General features: G+C 41.6%; 2 protein-coding genes across 2 annotated transcripts in view; one reads left to right on the top strand and one right to left on the bottom strand.

The window, feature by feature from the left end:
* Positions 1–15,749, top strand: part of LOC127062029 (uncharacterized) — a 155,124-nt gene extending 139,375 nt beyond the window's left edge. Inside the window, exons 5-7 of the mRNA XM_050989602.1 lie at positions 6,486–6,822; positions 7,708–8,373; positions 14,520–15,749. Coding sequence (XP_050845559.1) covers positions 6,486–6,822; positions 7,708–8,373; positions 14,520–15,089 — 1,573 coding nt within the window. The 3' untranslated portion in view covers positions 15,090–15,749. The remainder of the gene's footprint in view (positions 1–6,485; positions 6,823–7,707; positions 8,374–14,519) is intronic.
* LOC127062034 (autophagy-related protein 16) overlaps positions 1–22,551 on the bottom strand; it is a 332,953-nt gene that overhangs the window by 183,573 nt on the left and 126,829 nt on the right. The window lies entirely within an intron of this gene.

The raw sequence follows: 22,551 nt of genomic DNA, 5'->3' as shown, positions 1-22,551 counted from the left end.
AGAAGATCGTATAAAATAAAACGAAAGGAAGGGGCAGAAAGGGAAAGAAAGAAAGAAAGAAAGAAAGCAAACAAGCGAAAGAATGATAATTAACGAGAACTGAATCTTTAATCGTTAGGTATCCACCCACCGGTAGGGCGGGTTCTAATTAGTAAATATCGCCATGGGTAATGAATTGCATCTATCTCTTCTATATAACGGGACGGTAACGCCGCTCTGATTGCGAATTAATTACTTATATCGTGCTATTTGCATATGCAAATCGGCCTTTCCCGACTTGGAGATACGGGGGAACGAGAGGAAAAGAGACAGAGATAGAGAGAACCTGGCGAAGGAAGTCGCTGCTAGATGCGACGAGAACGAGCTTTGGAAAGTTGTAACATTCTGAACGAACGACGGAGGGAAGGGAAGGGGGATAGAGAATACAAAAAAAAATGGAGAGTTACACGGATATAAAGAGAGAAAAACAGTGAAAGAGAGAGAGAGAGAGAGAAAGAGAAAGAGAGGGAGGAAGGTAAAGAGGACGGTAGCTGGACGCACTTATCGTGGCATTCGTTTCTATCGGAATGTTCTTGTAACGGCGCATGTTAACGACGCATGATAGCTCTATGATAGCCGTAATATACACGACGATTACAAACGGGAGAATGCAAATACCTTATTGCACTCGGGCTGCTGGCGGTGCCTGAACGAACATCGTTCTACGTATCTATCGCGTATCGAATTCCCATTCGCATATGGGATCGAGAAAGAGAAAGAGAAAGAGGGTGGAAGCAGGCATACACTTTTATTTTTCAAATGAGATTACGAATCATATCTAGGCAGCCGATCGCCGTGAGATAGAACGAAATACTCCTTCAACGTACTCGATCTCCATCGTCTGCATTAAGCTTTCTTTCTTTTTTCTTTTCTTTTTTTCCTTTTATTTCTTTTTCTTCCTCCTTCTCCTCCTCTTATCTTTTATCCTTTCCTTTCTATATTTTTTTCTACCTTTGTTGTTGTTTCGTAGAGTATAAAGGGAAACTTTAAATAGGCAGGCAATGCAAAGTGGAAGCTAATCGTTGGACATATCCTTCTTATCTACAGAATAAATCTCCAAAAGCGGAGCTCGCTCGCTCGCTGTTTGCTCATCTCTCTTTCTCTTTCTTTCCTGAATGATAAGAAAAGCGTGCGACAAAGCGAGACGTTAAAATCTCCGGCCGTTGTGAGAGGACACAGAAACGTTTCTAAAAAGCAACGGACCACTTAGTTCGTTCTTAGAGTCCCCGTTGCTTTCTCTTTCTTTTTCTCGCGTACTTTTTCTCTCTTCGCTAGCACCACAAAGGACGAGGAAGAGAAGGAAGAAAAGAATCACGACGACAGCTTGAGAAAGCGCACGACGACCTAGCTCGTAAACGATGGTCCGTTTTGCTCCCGTGGATAACACGTCGACGAACGAGTTGTACTGCTTTCTCTCTTGTGAGGGGTTGCATCGAGGTAGCTCGAAGGAAAAGATCTGGAGAAAAAAAGAGAGAGAGAGAGAGAGAAAGAGAGAGAGTAGGAGATGGTGGATTGGACACGAACATCGAGAGTAAACGGCAATTCGTGGTGCTGCACTTTGTTCGCTTATAAAGAGAATGAGAGGAGAACGAGAAGAAAGAGAAAGAGAGAAAGAGAGAGAAAAAGAAAGAGAGAGAGAAAGAGAGAGAGAGAGGTAGTCTCAACTGCTAGTATAGGTCATGTATTAGCACATGTACGTAATTGTGGCCATTTGTCGAGAAGCGAGAGAGCGAGAGGAAAGAGGGTAGCTCGCTTTGGTAGATACTCGCAATCTCGAATGAAGGGCGAATAGAGAGAGAGAGAGAGAGAGAGAGAGAGAGAGAGAGAGAGGAGAGAGAGATAGAAAGCATTTCGAATCCCAGAGAGGGCGTCTCGCCTGGTGATCGTGGCTGAACGCGCAATGCATCACAGGATTGCGTAGACGATGACGTATATTTCCGAGTAATAACACGTTCGTGTAGAAAGATCTCTTCCAAAACCACCGATATACTACACCGGTCTTTCATTCTTCTTTTCTTTTTTTAATTTTTATTCTTTTATTACTTTTATCGATATCTGTCATTACTCGCGAACGCGCCCGAAATATTCTCAATATTTTCGATATACATTAACGACACGAAGAGATTCCAAATCGTATTTCACGGGGAAAAAGGATTATTATCACGGACAAAAGAATATTACGTGCATTGTACAATCTTGTAAACCGATTATTTTTCCAATAGAGATGCAATTTGGATTTATAATTAATGCCTACGAAAGGAACCATGAAAATGAAAGATTATATAATAATACCAAAATATTTTTATAGAAAGCATTATTAATGCTTTTCGAAATGTTGCTATGTGTTTTGCAAGTCGATCTATAAGAGAGAAAGAGAGAGAGAGAGAGAGAGAAAGAAAGAGATTTCCCGCTTCACGAAAATTTAAAGCTGATTAGTTAATTCGGATATTACGCGCTCTCGGCGCACAGGGTAAATAATGTTGCAGATATGAAACGCGGCTGGGCGCGTACGACTATGACCGTCCGAGCAACCGCTTTTTGCTCGAGAATCGTTAATATATACGCTTATCCGTGTCTGCTGGGATTATTCGCTCGGTACACCGTCGCTCGGGAAAGGATACAAAAGAATAATGCAAATTAGTCGCTTTCCTCATCCTTCTCCCTTCGCCCAAACGCTTTCCCATCTTGTTTTTTTCGAAGAGTCATCGTTAATATCGGAACACGTAAACCCTTAGAAAAACTCTTGACATAGTCGACGCGTCGAATTACATGCTTGGAAATGTTTATCGAATGCGCTTTATATCCACCACCACGTTTTTCTTTCCATAATTCTTTTGTTGCGATCAATTCGGGAAAAATGCCGTCGGCGTCGATCGGACATGTTTATAAATAACGTGAGAAATGTTCGAAGAAACACGAAAGTCGAAAACGAAAAAGTTGGCGAAAGGAGAAAAATATAACTTCTCCTCTTTGCTTTCTGCGTGCACGCAAGCGAAGAAAATTGTTTCTATCGACTCACGTAACACGGTACCATCGACGTTGTTGTACGACTCGTACGTCCTTGCATCGACATTGACGTCACTACGGCCGAGTTATCCATCGCCCTTCCTCTCCCCCCATTTATTTCGTATTGATAGAACTCGCTCGAAAGGAAAGGATAGAGAAGGAGTGCGAGAATAGAGAAAGACGAGAGAAACACTTGTGTCTTCATGGAAGACGAATAATTTGAGATTCATCGAGATGCAGCGGGGCGAGCCACTTGTAATTCTTTTCCAGCGACAGCCGCCTCCCGTTCCATTCTGGCCCTCTTCTCATCCTCCTTATTCTCTTCCTTTTATCCACGGCGCACCCGCGTCTTGATCCGCGTCGTCTTTTTTGTCTCGCCATTTGTTCGGAATAGTATGCCGAGGAAAAGTGTCTGAAGAAGATAGAGACAGAGAGAGAGAGAGAGAGAGAGAGGGTGGGAGGAGGGGAGGAAGGGAGGGAGGGAGAGAGAGAGAGAGAGAAGAAAAACCTAAAGAGAAAAAGGAAAGAGTATTGAAATGAATAAGATAAGAGAGAGAGAGGGTGGGAGGGAGGGAGGGAGGGAGAAGGAAAACAGAAGGAGAAGAGTGGGGGAAAAGAGGGTGGAGCATCACTTCCCTGAAGTTAACTTCGCATTTAACATCTGCTTCGGAGGTTAAAATTTCCCTCGAGATTTACTCTAAGTTGTACGGGACGAAGGCGGCATATCTTTTGTCCCGATTCCCGAAGAGAAAATCGCTGAGAGAGAAAGAGAGAGAGAGAGAGAGAGAGAGAATAGAAAAGATAGAAGAGAGAGAGAAGGAGAAGAAAGTCGTTATCATCGTGCAATAGACTATCGTAGTTTTGTCCTTTTGTTTTCTTTTAGTTTAGTTAGTGCGACATTGCCAACGGGCTCTTCTAGTCGATTCATATCATTTTACGAGCTTCTATTCTCGAATACCCTTTTTCTAACACCCTTCTACCACTTTTCTGTCCAAAGTTAAAGAAAAACCTCGTTCTTGAAACGACGGCCAAGTTTTGCCTTAGATCCCAGCAGTTCGTACTGTTTAAGCAGACTTCTTTTACCCCTTTTTTTTTCTATTAATTATTTAGCAAGAGAGATACGGGATCGTCCGTCCATCTAAAAGTTGGAAGATTTCGGCTTTTAGTGCCCGTATCTTTTCGGTTTCTTTTTCAAAGGTAAAGGTCTCTGGGCAATAATATCCTACTTTGGACCTTATCCTTACCTTCATCTCTTTCTCTTCTTGAAAACTTTCTACTTCGATATATCCACCTTCTTAACTACATATTTCCTAGAACGTAGGAACGAATAAAAGCTTTTTCTATAAAATCGAATTGGAAAAGAACAGAATCCATTCGAAAAGATTCCCGATAGATAATTCGATCCTTCGTCAGTCGTAGGAAATTTTTATGATTCTTTCCATATTATTGTCATAGAATATTATACTTAGATCGAAACGGCCGGAGAATAGAAAAGAGAAGGCACGTAATCGGCGTAAGGTCGATGTAAAAAGAAATGCGATCTTTAAAGAGGGCGTCTTCCAATAATCGCGAAGAACTTTGGGGGCTGCGTTTATTAGATTATATTCTCGAAGGAAGCCAACGGGGTTTTATCACGAACGGATCGTGTAAGGCCGTAGCGATTTTCCACTCTTCGTAAACGGAAGAGGGTGTGTAAGAAAGAAAAAGAAAGAGACAGCTCCAAGAGAATATTGAAATCATAACGGTGCAACCCATGAATATTATTCAAGTCTTAAGGCAATATAATCCGAAATCGATGGAGCGAAGGTGGAATAAATTTGGTCTTGCACCGTTAGGAGTATATTTTGATTCATTGTATGCGACGGCTGATACTAACTTTTGTGACGAAGTTAATACGCGTGCGAGGACGTAAAGATAGAGAAGGAAAGAGAGACAATGCTAGGTTTCAGAAGTTTCAAATCCATGCGATTAATCATTGCCATCCTCTGTTCTACTTCTCTTTATCTTACACGTAACATACTTTCTTTCGATGTACAGAAGAAGATCATACGTTATCTTGCAAACTATGGAATGAAAAAAAGAAAAAAATAAAGAAAAGAAATTTCAATTAGATCGAAATAGATATAAATCGTAGATAAGGAATGAATAGACCGTTCGTCTGTTTCTCGATTAACGTGCTTCCAAATGTAATTAACCTCGAGATCTCATTTCTCCGAATGAATTTTTTAATATTTTGTATGATATAATCAAGAGAAGAAGAAAGAATCGTCGGATTTATGAATGTAGAGCATCTACATACGTATACGCACGTGTGAAATATACATTCTATTCGGTCGCGTGGCGCACTCGATGTGCACATTTACCTACCGTTACGATCTTCTAAGACCTCTCTTCTCTTTACGTAATTCCATGGAAGAAGAGCCCGTAGGCTTCGGCAAAGAATAAGTAAAAGAAAAAGCGTAAGCTGATGGAAGAAGAACAAGAAGAAGAAGAAGAAGAAGAAGAAGAAGAAGAAAAAGAGGAAGAAAATGCGAAGGTTCCGAAGGCGTTTCGAGAAATCGATTTTTCTTAGGGGACGAGTCGCACGCGATGCTCGAAGCCACGAATGCTCGAACGAACGCGAGCGACCGATAACGTCGTGCCTCTAAGACCTCTTTCTCTCTTTCTCTCTTCTTTACTTCTCTAACCGAACTCCCTTTCGTGTTAAGTCTTATAAACGCATTTACATTTCATTATCGTTGGGATATACGCTGGCCGATAGCCGTCCAGTTTCTTAGTCAAGATTCGCGAATTAATGATGCACTTTGCGTCGGCAAGTGTCACCCTTACAATTATGCTTTCCCTCGTTTTTTCTTCTCTCTCTTGCTCTCTCTCTCTCTCTCTCTCTCTCTCTCTCTCTCTCTCTCTCTCTCTCTCTCTCTCTCTCTCTCTCTCTCTGTGGCTTGCGAGAATGGTTATTTCGACGTTAAAGCGAGAACTCGTCGCTAATCCGGCCTTCCTACCAAGGAAGTACTAATACCGCTTACGTCCTTTACGATAGAAATCTCGATCGTTCGTAACCAAGAGTATTGACCAAGCCTCACGAATCCCTACGCAAAGCATCCCACCACAGTTGAAATTTCCTCTTCGCGCGTGAAACCGGTCGTGATTCTCGCGAAGCGAGTTCCATTCGAGATATAAAGTAATATACGATTGTTGTTGCAATCGCAAAGAGATTTTATCTGTCTCTCTTCTATTTTCTTTGTAATTAAAAACGTTTCGATTCTACGATGGCGTCGCTATTGAATCGATATAAATTAGTACATTTAATTGCTTTCGAGTAATTCGCTCGTTAATGTAATGTCGATAGCCGTGATAGTAGAGTAATTAAGATTCACTTGATATCGAAAATAGAAATCGTATTTTACAATTAAGTATTTTTTTATTATCTTATTTTCCAGATCGGCCAACTATGCAAATGCGACGAAAACTTGCGAACTTTCGGATATGGACCGATTAACGGTGGCTGGTTCAAGTGCATTTCAAACGGCTAAGGACTTTGATTATCTCGAAAATCATTGCGTCGAGGAGCCAGTAAAACTGTGCGAATTCAAGAAGCTTAGCGGTCGTATTCTCAAGACCGTCGATTCGGTTTATCAGGACGTTGGTACATCCGAGGAATGTCGCGAATTGTGCTTGAATTCGCCCTTCCGTTGTCATTCTTACGATTACGGTGACACCGGTGATATGGTTTGCCGTCTTAGCCATCATTCCAGAGCCACTCTTTCGGACATTCAGGTAAGAACGTCGCTGCGTTACGGCTAATCATATAAAAGAAAGAACAGAAAAGAAAGAAAGAAAAAAGAATGAAATTCTAGATCTAACGTCGGAAATAGAAATTTCTAAAAACGTAGAAAACGATTTCGAGACCGAGAAAGGTTTCGTGAATTTCCCATTTGTTTCGTTTCATCGTGTTAGGCGGGGATATAGAGAACGGACAGTAGAGACTTTCCGTAAAACCCGATTACATCGAGTACGCGTAAAACAGATCGAGACGGACCGCCGTAGAGCGTATTCGCGGAAAATCTAGTTTCCACCGCAGATGCTTTGTCCGTCGAGCCTTTGCAGTCGCGTTTCTGGAGCGAAAAGAAAGAAGAGAAACTTCGTTTTCCGAGGATGCATTCGTGAACGTAGGAAATGGAATAACCAACGATAAAACGTAAATCCATAAAAGTAACTAGTATTAAAATAATCTCTAGATGGATATGTATCAGGATAAACGCACGTCGAAAATATGTAATTTAACGTTTCGTTGAATGTACGTACGATTTCAATGAACGAAACCAAATTGCTTTTCAGAATCAAATTAATCGTAGAGTCCACGCATTCACACGTGACGATATAGATATACTCGGTTATATGATCATGGAATTTAAACTATACAAATTAATAAAATTTGATCTACGCGATCGATAGACGAATGATCCTTTGTGGATAATCGAGCAAATTTACAAATAATATCAGAGAAATTTGCTTGTCATCCGAGCGAATATTTCTCTGATGAAATTTAGATTGACTCAAATAAGATATTCGTTTGATTTATCATTTTGTTTAGTCAACGCGTATTATTAGTTGGGAAAGAAGAATTAATTGACGGGAGATTACATATCTCTATGATTTCAGGAACCTTATTTGGACGTGGCGGAAGCATCGACGTACGAGCTGAGTTCGTGCTATAATGTTACAATCGATTGCCGAGCTGGAGATATGGTAACGAGAATCCAAACTAGCAAGCTCTTTTACGGAAAGGTATACGCAAAGGGATCGCCGAACTCGTGCGTGCAAGACGTGAAGGGAGCTCTCGAATTCGAACTTCGAATGGCTTACGACGATCTCGAGTGCAACATTAGACAGCAGGGTCTTGGCCGATATCTGAACGACGTGGTGATTCAGCATCACGACACGATCGTGACGAGTTCCGACCTTGGCCTCGCAGTGACCTGCCAATACGATTTGACCAATAAGACGGTCTCGAACGAAGTCGATCTCGGCGTGCACGGTGACATCACGCCAGCCTTGTCGGAAGAAGTGATTGTCGATTCTCCGAACGTTGCGATGAAGATCACCGATCGCAGTGGGAACGAGGCGATCCCTTCTGCCGAAGTCGGCGACCCATTGGCTCTCAAATTCGAGATTCTCGATCCCAACAGCCCCTACGAGATTTTCGTTCGAGAACTCGTCGCTATGGACGGCGTCGACTCCAGCGAAATCGTCTTGATCGATTCCGACGGCTGTCCCACCGACCACGTGATCATGGGACCCCTTTACAAATCCGCAACCTCCGGCAAGGTGAGTTCTCCATTATACCTTAGCACACCGCATCTCCGACTCCTGTTATTCCTAGTTAAAACAACCCTCTTGGGTCAGCGTTTGCCTTAATAGTCTTTCTTCGGTTACCTCATCGGACACATGTAACTACCTAATAATACCGGTAACGAGTAACGTTCCAACAAGCTCGTCTACCACGGGAACGACTATTACAACGACTGGGAGAAGTTAAACGCGTTCATCTTAGACGATAGCATAAAGTAAACAAGGTTTTCTTTCTTGCGCTTCGTCATCCGCGCTCATATCTACTTCTTTTGCATTCGCTTCTTTGACGTTTTATACAGACGGCTTCTTCCTCCTCGCGATAGTAAGAAAGGTAAATGCGATTGGTGCTCACTATCCGTTTTAACAAGTTATCCTTCCGCAAGACTGTTGATTCTTATCATTCACCGGATTGCCAGTGATATTATCACCCCTCGTATCTAATCACGGGAACGTCACAACAAAGCTTTCTCTATTCTTTCATTCTCTTGAGTTTTACGACTAACGCTTCGCTTGCATGACAAACAAGTCACGTAAAGATACTTATATACCAAAGACCGCTGTTACGTTCTTCGCAAAAAGTCAATATCGTTTCTCTAATATCCTGACACTTTGCCTGGCAAGAAAAAACGTCAAAACTCGATATTATAGCGTTGGAAAAGGATGAACCGACAAAAAGAAGCTAAAATAACAAAGTGAACAGCTTGGAGATACCATGCACGCGAACGACAAGACGATTAGAGACTATTAACGTTGATAATATTGGTACTCGTGTAGGACAGGTTTAAGGGGACAAGATGGTTTATTTCAAATATGGATATTAGAATATTGAACGGAGATTCTGCGGGAATTGACGAGGTTGGTTGGAAGAAAGTAAGAGAGAGAGAGAGAGACGGAAAGAGATAGAGTGGAAGCAGTCAGGCACGAGTCAGCCAGTCTCTCTTTACCTTTATGCTAATCAATCACTTCGATGGATTTTACGACGGGAAGCAATTTCCTTGTACCATAATAGGTCGCGTCGAGCGGTACGCCGCTGCCATCGTCATCCAACTCGATGTCGGCTTCGATGATAACATGCCCTTGACGAGCAAGCCTTTGCTGCTGGTAGAAACGATTATTAGCGTCACCAATTTCGCGAAAACGTAGAAATTATTCTCGATTGGAGTCGAATCGAGCCGGTGAACTATTAGAAAATTTTTCACGAGGAATCTCGTTGTGTTAATACGGATACGGTTGGAAGGAAATGATTGAACCTAAGGGGAAAAGAAATCTTAGTTTATCCGCTCGAACGAAGAGTTCGAGTAAGTGAGAGAGATAGAAAAAAAGAGAGAGAGAGACAGAGAGACAGAGAGAGGGAGAGAGTAGGAGGCGGAGTGGGGGAATTATTAACGGTTCACATCGACTTCGATTATCCTCTTCGCCAAGGAGAGTCTTAATTGCACGGAATCGTACATCGAGTAACATAATGAAAGAAACGCTAATAAAGGTCTCCTCTCAGGGCATATTACGAGGAAGTAAATAGTCGTTTCCTCGTGAAATTATTAGCAAACGTCTCGTCGATCGTCCTCGTCTCCTGGAGGGCTGCGATCTTTATCGATCCGGCGGAGGCTTTGCTTCGTCGATTTATGTACCGGGAAAGAAAACGAGCGTGTGTATCGTTACGATCGTGACAGGTCGGAGATGAAAGTATGAGATGAGGAGAGAATGGTGGGGGCGGGGAAGCGATAGGTGGAGTAGGAGAAATAGAGAGAGAGAGAGAGAGAGAGAGAGAGAAAGAAACGTACGAGGGGCAGGCTGGCTCGTTAAATCGACGTTCCGCGTCATTTGCTAGCTCGCGCCGCGGCAAGATCGGCGCAATATCGCTTTATTATCAAGTAATAACAGTCCGAGGTAGAAACGAAGAGTGAATTTATATCTGGTAACGCGATGGTAAGAAATAAATCGGGCAGGTATATCATCGATGATGGCAATGTTGCACCGGCCGAAGACGAGCAATGACTTGGTTGCATCGAGGACGCCTCCTAACGATCGATTTTCTTTTCCGATCCGACTCTTCTTCCTCTTTCGTGAAATACTTACTACGGTCTACGCTTATAGAATAACAATACTTTCGTAACAATTCTCTCGATACTTCGCAACGAGCAAACGTCTCGATGACAGAAACGAGGAAAAGAAACAGGCGCAAGAAAAACGTTGCTTTTCGAAGGAATTCGATGTTTCCTTCGAAACGTCGGATCGAACTAACTCGAGAGTCAAACAAGAAACTCGTTCCAACGTAGACGGCGAATCGTAATTCAAAATAAAACGCATCGTTCGCCGGTTGGCGACTTTATCGGGTACTCGTGAAATACAAGAAGAAGTGGGAGGTTATTCCTGGGGCTTGGTACGTCGCGAGAACGATAAAATCTAGCGAGGCAACGACGGTTTTGATATAGTATTCGACGACGTTGACGATCGCATTCCGTGACGTGACAAGGCCGTTTCACGCAGGCTACGTCATTACGACTTGGTAATGGACGTATATACGGGTAGGTTTGACTACCTCTAAACGAGAAAGATCGTTTAACTCGTCAACGTGTTGTAGAGTTTCGTCTGACACGTTTCTCTGCCAACCTTTCTACCTATCCCTTTCTCTCTCTCTCTCTCTCTTCTGTTTTTGTTCTCTTTTTATTTCCTTTCCTTTTATTCCTCCATTTGTTTACAACAACGACTATCGAAAAATCGTCAGAGAAAAACAAAGAGCAAAAAAAGAAGAAAAAAAAGGTATTTTCTCTTTTTAAAAATTCCCTCCTACTTCTCTCTCGTTGTCTACATTTTCTTTTTCGGTACGCGATGTAACACCTAACGATGCTCGTTGTTTAAACAATGGCGCGTTACATCGACCATTCGGAAAAGTTTTCCAAGACGAAAAATGGTAACCACCGATCCTTACTGCCGTCGTCGGCGTCGTCAACGTCGACGAACCTTTCGACGAAATTATTTCCCGGCGCCTCGCAGCTGCCGGCCTTCTTTCGAAACGTAATCTTTTATCGAGAAAGAGAACCGAGGTCTTCAAGCTCGAGATTGAAACTCGAAGAGTCAGAAAGAAAGAGAGGGAGAAGAATAGTCTATCCTGGTAGGTAAAATAAAACGTCAAAAATGTGACCACGCGGTTCTTTTATCGAGAATAACGTTTCGAACAGACTGCTTTCAGAGTAAACTCCGGAAATATCAATCAGATAATAGAATGTTCATCGACTAATCGTCGCAAACCATACGCGCATGTGTTCGAACGAACCAATGAATTTACTTTCGAATTCGATCATCAAAAATGTCTTTTCGAGAAAAGAACGAAACCATAGATCAGAGATTTTCATTTCGCGTCGACGCGAATATATCGGTGCGCTTACATTACGAGAAATCCCGATATTTGTATGGCTAAAATGTATGGCCCGATATTTGTGCGGAACAAAGTCGCATATCGTCGTCACGATTTGTCGGTGCACGCAAAAGATCGTACGGAGTTATAAGACGCAAATGGTTCTCGTGATAAAGTACCGTGGCTTCGTATTCCCTTCAGCTTTGTTTTTTCTCTTTTTCTCTTTCTTTTCTTTTCTTTTTTTTTTTTGTCGATAAAAATCATTCTCGCCAATTGACAGGACATTCTCGGACAAAGATATAAATCTTGCTACTTTTAGTAATCCTTAAGAAGCAAAAAATTAAAGATAATTTTAATTTTCGATTGGCTTCGAGTAAGAATCGAACTCTTCTCTTCTTTCGATTACATTCGGAACGGATCGAAACGAAACACGGAAAGTGACTTAATAAAGACAGAAAAGATTTCAACGTCAGTGAAACGAGCGTCAAAGACACGCCGTTTGAAGAATGATACCTTCAGGTCGTGCATTTATGAACGGACTTCTCGAGCTGTCATCAGTTTCTTTGTCATCGTCGACGATCCTTCGCATTCGAAGTCGCGACGTGTACCAGATGCCATGAACTCGTTTCTTCTTAACATCCATCTCGGTCTCCCTTGATCTGCTTTTCTTCTTCTTCCTCCTTGTTCTCTTTACACCCTTCAAATTCACCGACCCATCTTCGAGTCTTACGTTCCATCTTCTTCTCTGCGTCTCTCCCTTTCTCTCTCTCTCTCTCTCTCTCTTGTCCAAGTGCAAAGCCTATCCTTCCGCCATTCTAACTGAACAAGATAACGTCGAACTAATAAAGCTTCGTAGTTGTACGTACGTTCGTTCGTTCGTTCGTTTGTTTGTACATTCGTACATTCGTACGTTCGTTTGTTCGTTCGTTCGTTCGTTCCTTCATCTCTACACGACGAGTAAGCCAAAGAAGTGCGGTTAAATGAAGCTGTACACGGAACGAAGCATATTTTAATGTCTTACTTCCACCGATAATGTACGTGCCCGGTGTGTAAATACGATGAACTTGGTAATGCGCGGAGAAACCAGTTTTCGAGACTACAACGGGAGAAAGAGAGGAGAAGAACAACGACGACAACGACGACAGCGACAACGACGATAGAACGCGTGGCGCTTAACCGCGTACCTTCTCTCAAGAGCCTTTTGACTAATCGACGAAGAAAAGGAGGGTGAACAGATTTGAATAAAAATTTTACCTTAGGGAAAACTCCAATGAAAATTCTTTTTCGATCGATCAACTCGAAAGATCGAACTAATTTTTCAATTCGAGTTCGTTCAATTCGCTTTGAGTCAATCCAGATATTTTATCATCTATTACGAGAGTTTTACGATAAATTTTTCCATACACGATAGAATTTTCGAAGTATTTGTCGTCGAAAGGCGCTTCAACGTTTATCGAGACGAAACGAAAGGGAAGGATTATTAGATTGATAGGACGGAATAGAATACTTTCACCTTCTCGCAGGTAATTGCGAACTCAACTGTAAAAACGAAACTCCACTATAGTTCTTCCCCATCGTGTCATAATCTCATGTAATTGCTGTTATACCTTACTTAATAAAGAGCAAAAAACCGTGCTGAAACAGCCGTATAAAAGGGAAGAGAACCAGTTTTGTACATCGGGTCTCTCTCTCTTTTTCTTTTACATATATTACGTTAAGTAATCAATAATTCTCGTGGTTCAGCACGTACACATTAATCCAATAGGTATATCCGCATTCTGACTATTAGTATCTCTCGATTTTTTTTACAATAATAAGTAGAACCATCTTTTTTTTAAGTAAAACCATCTCCTCTCTCTCTCTCTCTCTCTCTTTCCTTCTACAATCTATCTTTTTTTCTTTTCGATTTGCGCTCGTGAATTTGTGCGAGTATAACGTATGGATAAGATTATACTCCCGTTATATTCGCGGCTACGAACGAAACTCCTCGGTTACGAGAAGGTGGGAGGAGGATGAAGGAGGGCGAGAGGAGGGAGGACCGCTTTCAGGAATTTCAGGATTAATGTGACAAAGCTTATTTCGGTCGGCCGGTCTTACATGCGCGCGAGCGTGTACGAATTACGAGGGACCCCTAACAAAAACAGTTTCCACGGCCGTAAGCACGCTCGGTGGTCGTTTTTCTCTTCCACCCTCCTCCTTCGCTTTCCCTTCTTTTATTTTTCATTTTTCCACGTTTTCGCGACCACGAGTCAAGAGAAATAAACACGTGACGGTATCGCAAAAAGATACAAATACGACGTAGTTCAGCAACCTCCCTCCATCCCTTCTCTTTTCATTCTCCTATTCCTATTATCTACTTTCTCGGTAACATTCTTCGTCTTTTCGTTTGATACCATAAAAAACAGCTTCGCGTTCTTTCCCGTTGCATTATGGTACGTACAAATTAACGATCGGCACTCATTACAGAGTTTTTTGTGATTCGTAAGAGCGTCGTTTCGTCCGTTCGAAAGTCGACGAACCTTCTACGGTGATTTTAGTTTAACGATTCGTTGTAAAGGGAAAGTCCCGTGGCGTTCTAGTACGGGTTGTTAAATTTTATTATTACTTATTCCTTGATCTCAGCAGTTTGAGTTTTCGAAAGGATCGTGAAATCTTCTTGAAAAATGATTAATTTTCTAAGGCCCTATATATATATATATCACCGACAACTCCAATCATAAATATATTTTTATCGTTACGTTACGTTCCTCTCAAATTTTCTTTTCAGATACTACTCTCGCACTTCGACGCGTTCAAGTTTCCCAGCTCGGAAGTGGTACAGTTCCGGGCATTGGTGACACCCTGTATGCCAAGTTGCGAACCGGTACAGTGCGATCAGGAAGAGGCTACGGGCGAGCTCAGATCCGTAATCTCGTTCGGTCGACGTCGTCGTCGTCGTTCAACCTCGTCGTCGCAGAGCCGAGAGGATCTGCTGTTGGTGCAATCGATCCAAATTACGGACAAGTTTGGATTCGAACGAGAGGGGAAACCGTCGAACGGCACGTCGGCTACACGGGACACCGTCTTCGTCGAAAGTACCGAAGACATTAATGGCTCATCGATGGGAGTTTGCATAAATCTTGGCGAGGCAATCGTGGCTGGTACGGTCTTCCTCGTCGCACAAATTGCCATAATCGCAGTATGGACCTTTACCTGGCAACGACGTCGACAAATGTTAAAACATCAGGAAGCTCTCTCGGTATCGGTATCGGTACCAGGCATGCACTCGCCTGGTTCAGCTCGTACCGACAGTCTCTGTAAGTTGTACGACGCCGGTTACGCCGGACGTCGTTTCTGAAGTCGAGAGACTCACACCGTCATCTTTAAATCCTCTTCGATCTTCGCCCTTTCTCGCCTATTACCGCGCCTCGATCATCCGTAGTAAACTATAATATCCGATACTACCGTATGGCGAGTAGTTAACGACGACGCACGAAGCGCGAGTCCCGACTTTTGTCACGACGAACGGACGATTTTTAATGCTTTCTTTTTTATCTCTCACTCTCTATATTCTTTGATCTTACTTTGATCCTACCCCTTTCCCATCTCCTTCCCGTTGCGTCCCTCGATTTTCATCATCTCGATTAGTTCTTCCTTCCTTTCTTCATCCCTTTTCCCTTCTCCTTTTTATAGAATCTTTTCTAGCTCGCTTGGCACTTGTCCGTTACCTTGTACTCGGGAATCGCGCGAAATTCTCGGCGCAGTCTGATTTAATATAGATATTAAGCACGACGGCTTGGACGGACAAAGAAAAGAGATTAGTAAACAGAGTGTTTGAGTGTGCGTGTCCCCGTAAAACGTGATTCCAAGTTGCTCTCCGTCCAAGCCATCGATCGATCGAGTTCTACTATCTTTAATCGCGCGACTTACGCTCGTGCATCTTCGATCCAATTTGCCAATGCTTAGACTATCGTAATTTTCTACGAAGGAACGATCGATCGAGCTCCCCAAGTGAAGAAAGAAAGAAAGGGAGAGAGGGAGGGAGGGAGGGAGGGAGGGAGGGAGGAAAGAAGTGAGAGAAGAATGGCTGGCTGATACTTTCTCGAAGAAGTTCGATCGGTCGTTCCTGGCTAAAGAAAGAAGAAGCACGAAGACGAAAGTAGAAAATGTAAAAGAAGAGGAAGAGGGTTGGGGGTTGTGTCTGTCCTTCTTCTTCCGACAAACCGGCTGCTTCTCGTTAACCCTTCGTTCCCGAGGCAATACGCGCGGACGTGGAGCCGAGGCGTGGCACGGCTCCGAAGGTGATGGAGGTCGACGTGTATTTGCTACGTAGGATAGGGTACCGCACCATGGACTCTAATTAGCATTGGGAATCGAGCGTGATTATGCAGATGCTTCGAGTAGGATATCAACGGGTGTAACGATGGGAGGGCCAAGGAAGGCGCGAGAGATCGGCTGGAGCAGCACGAGAAACGGAAGGAGAAGCGAGAACGAGGGGGAACGTGGTTGAGAAGGGGTGGTACGCGCGCAAAGGGGTTGGCGGAAGGTTAATTGCCTCTTGTGGTGTCTCGAGGCTAAGCTAAGCTTGCAGGGTAGAACTTGATAGGGTTGGATGTACCCACAGCCGGCGAACGGAAGGGAGGTCCTATAGGGAGGCAGAGACGCAGGATGGGCAGGAGGAGGAGGAGGAGAATGAGGATGAGGATAGCTTTGGATCACATCGGAGATAGCCATCTCCTTCACGTAACCTCGATCTCTCCCCTTTCGAACTAAACCTTAGCCACGTCCTGCATCTCCGTCCTGCATCTCCTGGCTTAATTTACATCGCGACGCGTGACCTTATCAATCTGAAGCCGACGTATTCGTCCTTCTCTCGCTCTCATCATGAGCGAGAGAAATAGCTATCGGCAAAATAGAAAATATTCCCTTAGGAACGAAAAGATTCTCGTAATCGAGATTTTGCTTGCTCGACACTGATTTCGAATTTCGCGCGAAGACGAAGCGATTGTAGTTCGAACGTTAACATCTAGACAGAAGTTAATATGAATTTCCGAGATAGAGAGGAGAAAACAAAGTGGCTAAGCAATCGAAATTCAGCATAGGCGATGGTAGTTACGCTAGGTAAATTTAGATCGATTAACCTTATCGAAGAGACTTGGTCGATTCTCGACGTTGCCCTCTAAGTGGTAGGGAAATCGAATTAATCGAGAAAGTTGAAGATTAGAATACGCTAGTCAAGACAAACAGACAGGGTGAACGATAATAGAAAAGGACGAGAGATAGACAGAGATAGAGAGACAGAGATGGAGAGAGGAAGAGAGATGAAAAGCGGGTTGCCATAGAGGAATTTACCTTACAGTTACCCGAACTTTGAATTGTTCTGCTGTTTGACGTTTGTCTACGGTGGAAACGAGGGAAGCGTGCTCGTGGTTTATTCCCGTACGTATGTATCTAACCAGTGGAATACGTGGATAATGACTACCTGTCCGCTACGCTCAACGTTGGGGAAACGTAGTCTCCGTGTCCGTACCCTTTCTCTTTCTCTCTCTTTCTATCTCTACGCGTATTCCCAATGTCACGGCGCGTTTATAAATTTCTACTTTCGTGCCGTCAGTAATGATTTCAATCGCCGTGTCGACCGGATTATATATAATTTACGAGGAAGACAGGAAGAAGCGGGGGTGGAGCACGTCGAAGAACAAGGCAAATGGAAAAAGAGAGGAAAAGAGAGAGAGAGAGAGAGAGAGAGACAGAAAGAGAAAAAGACAAGAAAGTTTAATTGACCGTTTAAACAAAAATTACGTTAAATCATTCTCTCTTTTACCATCTATCTGCAAGAAACAAAATTTCCTTTCTTTTTCACTCTCCTCCCTTTTATCTCTCTCTCTTTCTTTTTATTGTTGTTGTCGATGCCGAGCCACGATTAGTTTGCTTTTTTTTTTCACTCTCTATCTCGATAAGATCGCAAACTTCCTCCGTGAAATTTGACTTGCTTGATTTTCCGCTCACGAGAAGGTGCTCGTTTTCTTCATACTACGATTTTCCGCCGGCCCTTCTACGCTTATTCATTTGTTTGCTTTTTTTTTTTTCTTTTAACAACAATAACAAAAAAGTATATATATATATAAATATACATATGCATATACAATACTATAGTACGATACACAGATAAATACCGACTGATGGTGCCTAATGAGTTTTTTTTTTTCTTTTTTTTATATATATATATAATTTTCTTTTTTTTTTTCTTTCTTTCTTTTTAATCGCGAGCGTCACAGCTCGACAAAGAGCGCTTTCAATTACGATAACTATAAGTATTTTTCGCTAACGCAAGAGGTAGTATATTCAATCCGCTTTGTGGTGAGAGGGTAGAGTCAATTTTTCTCTTTTTTTTTTTTTTTAATCTGTTCGTCGATAATAAACGAACGTAATATCTCAATAGTATCGCGAAACGTGTGCCCAGCCATCGCGTTTTTTGTTAGAAACGTAATCGCACGGTGCACTTTCGCCGGTGTACGATCAGACGCGAGAACATTATTCCTTCGTTTCTAATCATTACCTTCTCTTTTTTCGATATTGAAAAAGAAAAGAACAAAGAAATGGAAAAAGAAAAAAATACAATGCTCGATCTATCGATCGAATTCACGAGAGAAAAAAAGAGAGAGAGAGAGAGAAAGAAAGGACGAAGGACAATAATAATTTCTCGCGTCTAAATTGTACGCGTAAACAAGTAGCAATATACGAGTAAGCAAATAGTGGTAAAAGAAAATAATAATGAAAAAAAAAAAATAATGAAGGTACGAGCACTTTCCATCGACTTGATCGAACGGGAAGCCGCTCAATCGAGAAGAAAAGGATCGAGAAGACGCGCAACGTTTGATTCAAATCAATGGAAACTGCCGGTATTCCGTCGACTCTAAGGTTTCTTTTCAACTAACTAACTAATTTTACTATTTTATCTCACTCCAATTTTTTTTTAACGTCGTATACGATGGGAGTTAAACGTGCAAGCAATGATGTATCGATTAACTATTATTACGTTTAATATTATTGCATAAGTCTTTTTTTTATTTCATAAAGAAAGGAAAGCCTCGAGGATGATAATTACGATTATAATATAATAATATTAATAATAATATTAATAATAATAATAATGATAACGATGATAATAACGATATTGATAATGATAATAATGATAATGGTTGTAATAATATTGGGCTCGAGGACGATCGCTCGCGAAAAATTCGACGAAGATTCCACGCTCCCGGAATTTTCCTCTGGATTTTTCCCTTGTTTACGTAAATACGTAAAATACGTACGTCTCTTTCTCTCCGTACACGAAACACACGTAGAGGGAGAGAAAAGGGTAGTGTCGCGCGAAAAAAAGTCGACGTTGGCGTCGTCGCTTCCGCTTATACGAACATATTTCCCTGTCGCACTTTCTCCCTTTCTTCTTCCTCTTTTCTTTTTTCGAGCGACCAATGTGCACAAACCTGAACCATTCTCGACTTAACAAAGGTTACGTTTGTTTTCCATCACTCGCTACTTCACTCCTTCTTCTTTCTCTTTATCTCGATCTTTCCCTCTTTCTCTCCCTATCTTTAGCCAACCCCTTGCTTCTTATCTTCCGTAAATATTCGCAAACGTAGAGACGTAGGTGCTTGTCCTCGAGCCTGAGGTGCGCGACTATGCTTCGTCATAAAGAAAAGAAAAGAAAAAAAGTGTGGAAAAGCTCGAGAAGTTCGAGTCTGTTCTGTACCTTGACAAGATATGCCTTTTATTCTCTCTGTCTCTCTCTCTCTCTTCCTCTTTTCCATATAAATATATATTCTCTCTTTTCCTCTTCCTTTTTTTTCCAGCTTCATCGCATCATGCCCGATTGGGATGATCGTTAAACGATTTCCCCTCGAGCATCCCTTTTTTCATAATCATCACGAATCCCAGATAATTCTTTTCCAGCTTCCAGCATCGATTCCGGATTCGTACGGGCCTTGACACGGTCCATTTCCGAGCCGAATCGAAACGTTTTAATCGCTTATAATTCCGTCACGTACAGAGCTTACCCGACAATCGAGCCTTCGTACATTATTATCGGCGCACCGGGCGTAATCGCTTATTTATTTTACTACGTTAACGTAATAATCTTGCTATATCGGAAATGATATAAAGCAACGAACGAAAAAAGAAGAACAAGCGACGCAAGCATCGAAAGAGAGAAGTACTTCGTATATGCACTCCTGTCACGACCACTTTTTTCTCTCTACAATTATTTTATTTTGTTTTTTTAGTTTTTATTTTTTATTTTCCCTTCTTTACACGTGCTTCGTATTAAATTTTCTCATGTTTTTTAATAATAAAAATAATAATAGTAGTAATAATAATAATCATGATAAAAATCCATTTAAAAAAGAGCGAAATAAATCCATCGACCCGTCGGCAGGTAATATACGAATGTGTATGCTTCGTTCGTCACTTCTTTTTTCTTTTTTATCTTCTTCTCACTCTCCATTTTTTTTTTTTTTATACTATCGACACGTATCCTTGATCGCCGAGAATGGCCGGCGTCATACATTGTCAGTACCGTAACAATACACGTTGTACATAGCATATATGGTACAGAGAAAATAAAACCCATTTTATAACGAAGAAACGAGAACGATTCATTTCTAGACCTCTTTGTTTCCTCTCACGTTTACAGCAAATCGTCGATTTTTCAAGAAGATCGTTCCAGGCATTTTCTTTCTCTCTGTTTTTCTCAACGAGACGCTAACTTCATGACGTCCAGGTAAGAACGAGAAGAATCTCCTTTCTGCTAATGGGATATAATTAAGAGAGAGAGAGAGAGAGAGAGAGAGAGAGAGAGAGAAGAAAAAGAACGCTCTAGCATTAATAGTTTTTCATCTGGCCGTTTTCTCGGAGTTTATAATAATATTAATACTAATAATAACGGCTTCTCTCGTTTTGCAAATTATGTCAGTTTGTACGTTCAAAACGACGGAGTTAATAAAAATAAAATTATAGAAAAAAGAGAAAGAGAGAGAGAGAGAGAGAGAGAGAGAAATATTCGGACTATCTCATGGCAGGTGAGTTAAATCACTTTATCCAAGTCTAACGACCTCCTTTAATCTTTCCTCTTCCGACTCCTTTTATTTCGTCTCCAATCGAAGAAAATTACGTGAACTACGATAGCGAAAAGAGAATAACGCTGATAACGATAACGATAAAGATGGCGATGCAAACGCTCCAAGTTACGTGAAACGTTCTGAATTACTCGTCTAAATCATCGACGGTCAACCATTCGGTTAAAAATATGTTGGAAATAAATGTACATTCATAACGATGAACCGCTTATCTCTGCATACTTAGTTACATATATATGTATGTATGTATCAATCAACGTGTTATTACGTTAAGTATTACCTCCTTCTTCTGATGGCCGAATTGAAAGGCGTGAATTACGTGTGTGCGTAGGTAGTACGAGAGTTATGCGTGTATCGAGAGACGTTGATGGATCTTTTTTCTCTGGTGAAAAATGATGCGGATGATCGTTTTCTTCGTGAAGCAGACGATCTTACATTTCCTGTTTTCTTGGAATAATGTCGTTTTAGATTGAAGAGGTAACGGAAAAAAAAAGGGAAAAAAAAACAAACCAAGATTTTTAATGACGTTGTTGAAGATATAATCAACGACAAAAAATCATCTTCGGTATCATTAGTTAACGTGTTATTTAACCAAGTATTTCTATCTACGAGCAGCCGGTAAATATTGGGTCGTTTCACTGACCCATATATTACACGGGATAATACAGTCATACTGATTTACATATTTTTACGGTAAACACCTGCTTGGTAAAAAGATGCGAATGAAAACATTCCGACATGATGTATTTATTTTAAATCCAAGTTTAATATATGGAAATAACGAACGAACCATTTAGTTTGTTATATCTCATTTTAATTAATCATACAATGTAATTTATTAGCTAACGAATGATATACAATTTGAGCTGATATTAGATTCGTTTGATTGTATACGAATATTTTAAAACTAGAGGAGGACTCGTTAAGGTCAATTTTCGAATAAAGATCGCCAGCTCGATGACAGGCGGAAGCACTTAGCGTGTTCTTAAAATCGAATCTCCCAGGATAATGGTCGATCTTCGTGGCGCGAGACGAAGACGTGACTAGTTAGAAAGGATCGGCATCCATGAGAAACGACGAGAAACTCGATAGGAGGAGGGAGTCAATATCGAGCGCATCGTGCAGCACGAGCTAAAAGTGAGCCATGTAAATTTCCAAGATGACTGCTTTACTCGCGCTCTTGTATACGTTATTGGGAGATAGAATTTCATTGGCCTGAGAATCGAATGAAGAGAGAAACCAAACGAAACCGTGTAAAATACGAGAATCTGAATCGATAAAGTGCACAAATCCGACAACTTTTGTCCATTCAATTTCCTTTCTCTTCTTCGGCAAATACACGATACTACCTCGTTATAGCGTTAACCTTACGATATAAATTTTCAACGACGATACATAGAAATTCTTATCGTTTCCGCTATTTCTATCGCAGATCTTACACCTACTCGTTCATAAACGTGTTGAGTACCAAAGAGTTTACTATCTTCGAAAACACGTAATCGCTTCTAACGACATTCTTGAATATTGCACGAACACGACAGTTCTTCTTTTTCTTTCTTTCTTTCTTTCTTTCTTTCTTTCTTTCCTTCTCTCCTTCTTTCTCTCTATCTTTCCTTCTTTTTCGTTACGAGCAAGAAGATTAAAATTATCTGGTATAGAGTCGCGCAAGTCTATAAAGGG

The sequence above is a fragment of the Vespula vulgaris genome, chromosome 2, assembly GCF_905475345.1.
Source record: "Vespula vulgaris chromosome 2, iyVesVulg1.1, whole genome shotgun sequence".
Classification (NCBI taxonomy): Eukaryota; Metazoa; Arthropoda; class Insecta; order Hymenoptera; family Vespidae; genus Vespula; species Vespula vulgaris.
This window is presented reverse-complemented; position numbering and strand designations above follow the sequence as displayed.